This window comes from Cetorhinus maximus, unplaced genomic scaffold, assembly GCF_964194155.1.
Source record: "Cetorhinus maximus unplaced genomic scaffold, sCetMax3.hap1.1 HAP1_SCAFFOLD_775, whole genome shotgun sequence".
Taxonomy (NCBI): Eukaryota; Metazoa; Chordata; class Chondrichthyes; order Lamniformes; family Cetorhinidae; genus Cetorhinus; species Cetorhinus maximus.
The window spans coordinates 46,283-56,724 of NW_027596717.1; the positions used below are offsets into that span (position 1 = coordinate 46,283).

General features: G+C 50.0%; 1 protein-coding gene across 1 annotated transcript; it reads left to right on the top strand.

Moving 5' to 3' along the window:
• The first annotated feature begins 3,498 nt into the window (after positions 1-3,498).
• Positions 3,499-9,591, top strand: LOC144674729 (protein BTG3-like). Its single transcript, XM_078535951.1, has 4 exons — positions 3,499-3,671; positions 7,144-7,281; positions 7,938-8,145; positions 9,252-9,591. Exons 1-4 carry the CDS (start codon positions 3,499-3,501, stop codon positions 9,453-9,455), a joined length of 723 nt encoding a protein of 240 aa, XP_078392077.1. The 3' UTR covers positions 9,456-9,591.
• Positions 9,592-10,442: the final 851 nt, after the last annotated feature.

Consider the following 10,442-nt stretch of genomic DNA (forward strand, 5'->3'; position numbering starts at 1 on the left):
CTGCACTGTCGGAGGGTCAATACTGAGGGGGTGCTGCACTGCCTGAGGTGCCGTCTTTCAGATGAGACATTAAAGCTGGGCCCCGTCTGCCGTCTCAGGTGGGTGTAAAAGATCCCATGGGCATTATGTTTAAGAAGAGTGGGTGGGGGGGGGGGGTTCTCCCCAAGTCCTGGAACCAAAACCACTAAAAAGAAACTGATGACCTGGGTTATCCTCAGATTGATGAAGGATCTTGCTGTGTGCAAATTGGCTACCGGCTTCCCTGCATTACAACAGTGAGCAGAGTTCAGAAATTAAAGTACTTCATTGTTTGGGGCCATAAAGCGCGATGGGACGCCCTGAGGCGGTGAACGGCGCTACATAAATGCATGTCCCCCTTTCACTTATTCTTGCTGCTTAACGGTGGCGAAGGCGCCTTTAAGAAGTGGGCGGGGCGTTGATGACGTCAGCCCCTGCCTTGTATGGTCATTGATGTGTGTCGGAAGGGACGTCCTCTCGTTGGCTGGTGACACAGTTTGAATCATCTTCTTGATGTAAATTTCTGGCAATGAGTGAGGGCAGTTTGATAAAATCTCTCACACGTTTTGCAGCCACAAGTCTGGACGTGAATCGAGGAGGCGAAAGCATCTCTGGTGAGTAGAGATTTAAATATATATAATATATATATGTAGACATATATTAGTGAACAAAACAACAGGAAAAAAGTTTTGAAAAGTTTTTCAGAAGTTTGTCTTAAACTTTTTCCTGCCAGAGAAGTGTTGGTTTGCAATTGGCTATCAAATGGTAAGTAACCTGGTTACTTACATCTGTAAGTCTCTTTTTTTTTAAACCATGTTGCGGGAGAAAATATCTTTTTTCAGAGTTAGTTGGTGAGCTTTTTAAAGTTGTGCCTGTTGATGGAAGGTGCCACAATCACTTTTTCTTCCGAACTGAACTTTGACCGGCACACGAAACAAAAACAGAAAATAGCTGGGAAAACCCATCAAGTCTGAACACATCTCTGGCGAGAGAGAGAGAGAGAGATCAAGAGTTAACGTTTCAAGCCAGCGGGTCAGTTTAATGTGCTGTGTCCCAACGCTCAATACAAACTCTCTGTCTCTGCCGCCACGGGTTGATTTTAGGGACCATCGAACAATCGGCACTGTCTCCAGGAGAGGAGGTTGGGGGACATAAGCAGAATTGATGGCCGCGTTAGAGGAATGATATACTTTCTCAGTGGGGGAGTGGGTTTCGTTAAGGCACAGTTCATGGTTCAGCACCTCCCCACTTTTTTTTTTAGAAAAGGTGATGTTTTTGAGATGGTCCCTTAGGTGAACACGTGGATTTGGTTTCCAGTTTTGAAGTTTATAACTGTGCTGCTTGTAGTTTGTAAGAGTGATTGATTGATTCATTCGGGATCACTCAGGGTGGATGGGTTGCTGCCAGCTCTGGTGGGTGGGGGTCGGGGGATGGGGGCGCGGGTCTGAAGAGTTCGAAATGAAAGTTAGATATTGGTGTGTGTTTGGGGAATTCCAATTTTTGAGTCCAGGAGAGTGTGTTTGAGAGATAGAGAGAGCGTGTGTGTGTGTGAGAGAGAGAGTGTGTGTGAGAGAGAGAATGTGTGAGAGAGTGAGAGAGTGTGTGTGTGAGAGAGAGAGAGTGTGTTTATTAAATTTCTTCTATTTGATGCTGTAGTTTTTGGAGTTATTTTCTCCCAGGGAGGAACAGGAGAGATTTGGTTTTCTGTTACTCGGCCCCTCAGGAAGTGTTAGCTCCGCCCTGCAATTGGAAAAACAAAAATGCCCCCGTGTGACCTGAAGACTGAGGGTAGTTGCGGTTTCTGTGGGGCCTGTAATGGACACTGGGGGAGGATGTTTGATATGGACACCTTCCTGGACAGTGGCACCAGAGTTACTCAGGGAAAGTAGCGCTTTTCCCCACCTCAGGACGTCCCAAAGCCTTTCACAGCTAACGAAGGACCTTTTTTTTGTGTGTGAGCTCACTGTTGTAGGAAACGCAGACAATTTACGCACAGCAAGATCCCACAAACAGCAATGTGATAATGACTCAGATCATCTGGGTTTTTTTTTCAGTGATGTTGTTTAAGGGATAAATATTGGCCCCAGGACCACGGGGAGAACTCCCCCCACCCCCACCCCCCCCCCCTCCCATGCTCTTCTTCCAAATAGTGGCGGTGGGATCTCCCCGCGACGCCTCCCTTGGCCGAATGTCAGTCTGGATTGTGAGCTCCTGGTCTTTGTACTGGGGGGGCTGGTGCCCACAACCCTGTGAGCCAGAAGTAAGTGTGCGACGGACTGAGACACTGACTCACTTTGCTGGGCCGACAGGGCTTCCATGGAGCTTGTGTCTCTGAATCCACCGCAGTTAGAAACAAAACAACATGTTTACAAAAATCAGCTGTTTCACCTGAGGACAGTTTTAACAATCTGAAGGATGGCAGACTTCAGTGCAATTTGGATGTGAGATTGACTCTCACTTTTACTGTTTTACGCTCGGACATTGAATGCAAAGTGTTCTGTCCGAGAGAGGGATGTCCTTCTCCTGCTGTGTGACTATGAACAACATCTGGAGTAATGACTGGCTCCTTGTCCCTGTCTCCACGTCCTCCCATTTACCTTTATAACGTTTTCCGTTTTAATGTTGTGGGGCTAATATTCACCACCCTCCCCCCACCCCAATGAATATCGCTGTCAAATAAAAATCGGATCTGGGTCACTATCGCATTGTCCTTTGTGGGATCTTGCTGTGCGCAAATTGGCTTTTGCTTTTCCCCCCATTACGATGGTGACCCCCACTTCATAAATGGAAGGGAGTCATTTGGCTGTGAGGCTCTTTGGGATATCTTGCAGCGGTTAAAGGCGTTACAGAAATGTGAGTTCTTCACCGGATATACAGTAGGCCATTCGGCCCATCTGCTCCGTGCCGGTGTTTCTGCTCCACACGAGCCTCCTCCCACCTCCCCACCCCCCCCCCTCTTCATCTCACCCCATCACCCTATCCTTCCATTCCTTTCTTCCTCATGTGTTTATCCAGCTTCCCCCTTAAATACATCGATACTATTCACCTCCACCACTCCCTGTGGGAGCGAGTTCCACATTCTCCCCACTCTCTGGGTAAAGAGGTTTCTCCTGAATTCCCCATTGGGTTTATTAGTGATGATCTTATATCGATGGTCCCTAGTTCTGGTCTCCCCCACACACAAGAGGAAACAGTCTGTCTGTATCCAGGTGCGTGTTCCAGAAGTGTCTTGTCAGCAATGCCTACCACAGTCAAATAGCTCACCAGCCATCACTAATGTGGGAGGGCAGGTAAAAGAGTTGCTGGTGGTGGGGGTGGGATGTTGTTGACACAAAGGGGTCATTCCAGCAGCCAGACCATGATCTCTATATTCCATTACCCTTCTCCCCACCCAACCCCAACATCCCCGACTGTAACACACTCTGAACAGGTTAATCTCTAAACACCCCCACCTTCCCCCCGCAGATACACCAGGAGACGATGAAGGAGGAAATCGGAGCCGGAGTGTCCTTCCTGGTCAGCTTGGTCAGGAATCGCAGCAGGCTACATCAGGAAAAGATCGAGGAGTTTGGGGAGAAGCTCACTGCGATACTGTACCGAAAATACCAGAATCACTGGTACCCAGCCAATCCCAGCAAAGGACAAGCATACAGGTAAGCAAACAGCAGAGCCGCCCAGTACAATGGCTAGAATATTACAGCACAGAAACGGGCCATTCAGCCCATCTGCTCCGTGTGAGTGTTTCTGCTCCACACGAGCCTCCTCCCACCCCCTGTTCATCTCACCCCATCACCATATCCTTCTATTCCTTGCCTTCCACCCCCCCATGTTTTTATCCAGCTTCCCCCTGAAAGAGCATAAAATATTGGACAGCACACCAGGGAGGACCCTCCTCACTATTTCTTGCATTGCTCTGAGGGACATTGTCCATCCACTTGCGAGAGCAGATGGAACAAGTCCTGGGTTTGAGTCTCCACCCCAGAGACTTCAGCCCCATAATCCAGGCCGACACTCCACAGTGCCAGTGCCGAGGGGGCGCCGCGCTGTCAGAGGGTCGGTGCCAAAGGAGATGCTGGCCTTCAGGTGAAACTTTAAACCAAAGTTCCCGTCTGCCTCCTTGGTGGGTTTAAACGATCCCACGGCCACTATTTGGAAGAGGAGCTGGGGGAAGACCCTGAGGCCAATATTTACCCCTCAACCAACATCACTAAAAAAACAGATGATCTGGGCCATTACCACATTAAAGTTTGTGGGAGCTTGCTGTGCACAAATTGGCCGCCACGTCTCCGACATTACACAGTGAACATACTTTTGAATAAGTATTTCATTGGCTGTGAAAGGTTTTGGGACATCCTGGGGTGGTGAAGGCGCCAGAGAAATGCAAGTCTTTATTTTGAAAAAAAACAAAAAACTGCAGATGCTGGAAATCCAAAACAAAAACAAAAATACCTGGAAAAACTCAGCAGGTCTGGCAGCATCTGCGGAGAGGAAAACAGTTAACGTTTCAAGTCCGTATGATTCTTCAACAGAACTAAGGAAAAATAGAAAAGAGGTGAAATATAAGGTGGTTTAAGTGGGGGTGGGACAGGTACAGCTGGATAGAGGGCCAGTGATAAGGTGGAGATAACCAAAAGATGTCATAGACTAAAGGGCAAAGAGGTGGTGACGGTGGTGATATTATCTAAGGGATGTGCTAATGGGGACATTAAGGGTAGAAAGCAGGACGAGCAAGGTACCAGGTAGCCCTAGTGGGGGTGGGGTGGGGGGAAGGGATCGAAATAGGCTAGAAGGTAAGAGATAAAACAATTGATGGAAATACATTTAAAAATAATGGAAATAGGTGGGAAAAGAAAAATCTATATAAATTATTGGAGAAAAGGGGGATCGGAAAGGCGGTGGGGATGGGGGAGAGAGTTCATTGATTGTCTTTGTTTTGAAAGTTGCTCGAAGTTGTCCCTGCAATACCGGCCTTTCCCCACCTGGTGGCGCCGCTGCTCAGTTTTAAATTTGGATGAGCAGCTGAACCGCTTAAAGCCCCTTTAAAGCTGAGACAATGAAATTTTAGGGGCATCTTAAAGGAAGGGAGATGGAGGTGGAGAGGTCTCGGGAGAGAATTCCAGAGTTTAGGGCCCCAGGCAGCTGAAGGCACGGCCACCAATGGTGGAGCGATGGAAATCAGGGGATGCTCAAGGGGCTGCAATTGGAGGAACGCAGAGATTTTGGAGGGTTGTCGGTCTGGAGGAGGTTACAGAGATAGGGAGGGTTATAGAAACTTGGAGGAGGTTACAGAGATAGTTAGGGTTGTAGGGGCTGGAGGAGGTTACAGAGATAGGGAGGGTTGTAGGGGCTGGAGGAGGTTACAGAGATAGGGAGGGTTATAGAAACTTGGAGGAGGTTACAGAGATAGTTAGGGTTGTAGGGGCTGGAGGAGGTTACAGAGATAGGGAGAGTTGTCAGGCTGGAGGAGGTTACAGAGATAGGGAGGGTTATAGAAACTTGGAGGAGATTACAGAGATAGGGAGGGTTGTAGGGGCTGGAGGAGGTTACAGAGATAGGGAGGGTTGTAGGGGCTGGAGGAGGTTATAGAGATAGGGACGGTTGTAAGGGCTGGAGGAGGTTACAGAGATATGAGAGGGTTGTGGGGCCTGGAGGAGGTTACAGAGATGGGGAGGGTTGTAGGGGCTGGAGGAGGTTACAGAGATAGGGAGGGTTGTAGGGACTGGAGGAGGTTACAGAGATGGGGAGGGTTGTAGGGGCTGGAGGAGGTTACAGAGATAGGGAGGGTTGTAGGGACTGGAGGAGGTTACAGAGATAGGGAAGGTTGTAGGGACTGGAGGAGGTTACAGAGATAGGGAGGGTTGTAGGGACTGGAGGAGGTTACAGAGATAGGGAGGGTTGTAGGGACTGGAGGAGGTTACAGAGATGGGGAGGGTTGTAGGGACTGGAGGAGGTTACAGAGATGAGGAGGGTTGTAGGCACTGGAGGAGGTTACAGAGATAGGGAGGGTTGTAGGGACTGGAGGAGGTTACAGAGATAGGGAGGGCTCTAGGGGCTGGAGGAGGTTGCAGAGATAGGGAGGGCTGTAGGGACTGGAGGAGGTTACAGAGATGGGGAGGGTTGTAGGGGCTGGAGGAGGTTACAGAGATAGGGAGGGTTGTAGGGACTGGAGGAGGTTACAGAGAGGGAGGGTTGTAGGGACTGGAGGAGTTTACAGAGATAGGGAGGGTTGTAGGGACTGGAGGAGGTTACAGAGATAGGGAGGGTTGTAGGGGCTGGAGGAGGTTACAGATATAGGGAGGGTTGTAGGGACTGGAGGAGGTTACAGAGATGGGGAGGGTTGTAGGGACTGGAGGAGGTTACAGAGATAGGGTTGTAGGGGCTGGAGGAGGTTACAGAGATGGGGAGGGTTGTAGGGACTGGAGGAGGTTACAGAGATGGGGAGGGTTGAAGGGACTGGGGGAGGTTACAGAGATAGGGAGGGTTGTAGGGACTGGAGGAGGTTACAGAGATAGGGAGGGTTGTAGGGACTGGAGGAGGTTACAGAGATGGGGAGGGTTGTAGGGACTGGAGGAGGTTACAGAGATGGGGAGGGTTGTAGGGACTGGAGGAGGTTACAGAGATAGGGAGGGTTGTAGGGACTGGAGGAGGTTACAGAGATAGGGAGGGTTGTAGGGGCTGGAGGAGGTTACAGAGATGGGGAGGGTTGTAGGGACTGGAGGAGGTTACAGAGATAGGGAGGGTTGTAGGGACTGGAGGAGGTTACAGAGATAGGGAGGGTTGTAGGGACTGGAGGAGGTTACAGAGATGGGGAGGGTTGTAGGGACTGGAGGAGGTTACAGAGATAGGGAGGGTTGTAGGGACTGGAGGAGGTTACAGAGATAGGGAGGGTTGTAGGGACTGGAGGAGGTTACAGGGATAAGGAGGGTTGTGGGCACAGTTTTGAAAACAAGGATGAAAGTTTTAAAATGGAGGCGTTGTTGGACTGGGAGCTAATGTATGTCAGTGAGTGACGGGGTGAAGGCTGAACAGGACTTGGTACAACTTGGGAAAAGGGCCAGTAGGGTTCTGGATGGTCTAATGTCTGTCCTCTTGGATCCTTCAGTATATTTTTTCTCTCCCTGGTAGATGCATTCGGATAAACAGGAAACATAAAGCAGACCCATCCTTGTTGCTCGCTTGTCAAGACTGTGATCTGGAATATAACCAGTTGAGACTGCCCAAAGAGATTACGTTGTGGATTGATCCCCAGGAGGTGTGCTGCAGGTAAGTCTTCACCTGGATGGTTTAGCAACACAGTCACCGCAGAGACAAACACAAGGAGCTCATCTGGAGAATTGTGTCCGATTCCGACTGCCTCACACTTTAGGAGGGAAGGCGAGGCCTTGGGGAGGGTGAGGGGGAGATTGACTCGAATGGCGCCAGGGAAGAGGGACTTCAGTTCATGTGGAGAGACTGGGGAAGCTGGGATTGTTCTCCTTAGAGCAGAGAAGGTTAAGGGGGAGATTGAATCGAGGCGTTCAAAATCATGAAGGGGTTTGGATAGAGTCAATAAGGAGAAAGTGTTTCCAGTGGCAGGAGGGTCGGTAACCAGAGGGACACAGATTGAAGGGAATCGGAACCAGAGGGGGAGATGAGAATTTTTTTTACACAGCGAGTTGTTGTGATCTGGAAGGCGCTGCCTGAAAGGGGGGTGGAAGCAGATTCAACAGGAACTTCCAAAGGGGGAATTGTGTCTGTCTGTCTCTCTCTCTCACTGGTGTGCTCTCTGTCTCTCCTTCACTGTACGGTAAACCTTCCCTCGGCTGTGTTCTGCCAGTTTGTGTGGGTGTTTGTTGTTTATACCAGGTTGTTAGTGGCTGTGTCTCGCGTGTTGCTGCCTGACCCGATTCCCACTAAATCTTCATTTGAAATTCCTGCAGGTGTAGTGATGGGAGTCTGCCTTTCACTGTCGCTCAGTTTGGACAAGACTCCAGGAGGGCGGCGTCGTTAGACTCTGAGCAAGGCAGCGCGTCCTCGGAGTGCAGCACACCTGACTGCCACTCGGAGACTTCGTCAGATGAAGGGGAACATGCCAAAGGTCAAACAGTGAAGGAAACTGCAGCAAAAACAGCTGAAGCTACTGGCAAGGTAAAGAGAACATTGAGCACCCAGTGCTGGGAGGGGTCGGAGTGAATGGTTCCAATACTCTCCGGGCCGATCTCCCACCTTCTACCCCTGGAAACTCATCAAAAACTCAACTGACCCCAGACCCAACTCACATTGAGTCCCGTTCACCCATCACTATCCTGTCGCTCACTGACCTACACTGGCTCCTGGTCCAGCAACACCTCCGTTTTTAAAAAAAAATTTCATCCTTATTTCAAATCCTTCCTCACCCCTCCCTATTTCTATAAACCCCTGGAACCCTCCCTATCTCCGTAACCTCCTCCAGTCCCTACAACCCTATCTCTGTAACCTCCTCCAGCCCCTACAACCCTCCCTATCACCATAACCTCCTCCAGCCCCAACCCTCCCTAGCTCCGTAACCTCCACCAGCCCCTACAACCCTATCTCTGTAACCTCCTCCAGCCCCTACAACCCTCCCTATCACCATAACCATCTCCAGCCCCAACCCTCCCTAACTCTGTAACCTCCTCCAGCCCCTACAACCCTATCTCTGTAACTTTTTCCAACCCCTACAACCCTCCCTATCTCTGTAACCTCCTCCAGCCCCTACAGCCCTATCTCTGTAACCCCCTCCAGCCCCTACAACCCTCCCTATCTCCGTAATCTCCTCCAGCCCCTACAACCCTCCCTATCTCTGTAACCTCTTCCAGCCCCAACAACCCTCCGAGATCCCTGCGCTCCTCCAATTCCGGCCTCTTGACCATCCCCCGCTTCCCATCGCTCTGCCATTGGCGGCCATGTCTTCAGCTGCCTGGGGGCCCTAAACTCTGGAATTCCCTCCCTAAACTCACTCACTCCCTCCCGAACACAGTCTGTCTCTCTTTCTATCTGTGGGAACTGGCTGTGCAATTGTTGGCTGCCCACATTTCCTCTATTTACAACAGTGACCACACTTCAAATAAATTACTTCATTGGCTGTGAAACACTTTGGGACGTCCTGAGGTGGGGAAAGGCGCTAGAGAAATGCAAGTCCTTGCACGTGGCCTGTGGAGACGGGGCTGGGGATTAAATGGAGCTTGTGTGTTTGATTTGTCATGTTTAATTGATTCAATAATTTTATCCCTTAGGTTTCTGGAAGTTTCTCCCAGTGCACTGCTGCGTGGCCTCTGTACCCTCACAAGCCGGTGCAGTATGCCACATTCTACCAACCCGTCCCCCTCATCAGCTACTACTTGATACCCGGACTGGACAAGGCCCTGCAACCTCCCCCAGGCTTCCTCCTGCCTCAGGTGCAGGCCCACTGCTCGAAGATCGGCAAAAGGCACAAGTGATGAAGGTCCTGGCTAGCAGAGGGATCGGATACCTCGCTCACACTGAGCTGTGCCAACCCTGTGCTTAACTGCTCCATTCTAACACCCATGGGCATGTTTGCAAGTGGCTGAGCTGTGTGTGTGTGAGCGCGGTGTGTGTGTGAGCGCGGAGTGTGTGTGTCTGTGAGCGTGGTGTGTGTGTGAGCGCAGTGTGTGTGTGTGTGTGTGTGTGTGTGACTGTGAGCGAGGTGTGTGTGTGAGCGCGGTGTGTGTGTGTGTGTGTGTGTGAGTGTGAGCGAGGTGTGTGTGTGAGCGCGGTGTGTGTGTGTGTGTGTGTGTGAGCGCGGTGTGTGTGTGTGTGTGAGCGCAGTGTGTGTGTGAGCGCGGTGTGTGTGTGTGTGTGTGTGAGCGCGGTGTGTGTGTGAGCGAGGTGTGTGAGTGTGAATGAGTCAGAGAGAAGTGTTGCTGTATATAACATTCACTACTCACGTGTGTGTGTAAGGCCCACACTGCCTATGTGTGTTTGTGGGTTTACACTGCTGCTCCTGTGGGTCTGTGTATACTTTATATATAATTGAAGCCGTCTCTGTATTATAAATCTGTACTAAAAACTCAGGTATCTTTGAAAATATGAGGTGTGTCCACATTGCCTGACAGGTGATTGTTATTTATCATGTTTACAGGGGGAGTGTGTGAAATACCCCAGAGTCTCTGTTAATATGTATTTGTTAAATGATCATCTATCTGGCTTGTGGAATATTTAATGTTTTTGCACTTTTATTTTATTTCCTGCTGCTGATCACTCTCCATTCGCTCCTGTTGAAATCTCAGAGCCTCTCTTGGGTAAGAAACTTAGCTGTGATGCTTATCATAGCCAAATAGCCCATCAACATCCACTGAGTGAGGCTCCAGAAGGTGCCTGGCGAATGGATTGCTGAAGACATTAGGACAAACTCTAGCACTCAAAAGAGTGTGTTTTCTGTGCAATATACATTGAGCAATTTAAAT

Excerpts from the sequence above, each read along its gene's own strand:
- LOC144674729 (XM_078535951.1), top strand. The coding sequence starts at position 3,499 with ATGAAGGAGGAAATCGGAGCCGGAGTGTCCTTCCTGGTCAGCTTGGTC. Across the intron at positions 7,282-7,937 it reads CCCCAGGAGGTGTGCTGCAG|GTGTAGTGATGGGAGTCTGC; the intron begins GTAAGTCTTCAC and ends AAATTCCTGCAG. Across the intron at positions 8,146-9,251 it reads CAGCTGAAGCTACTGGCAAG|GTTTCTGGAAGTTTCTCCCA; the intron begins GTAAAGAGAACA and ends TTTATCCCTTAG.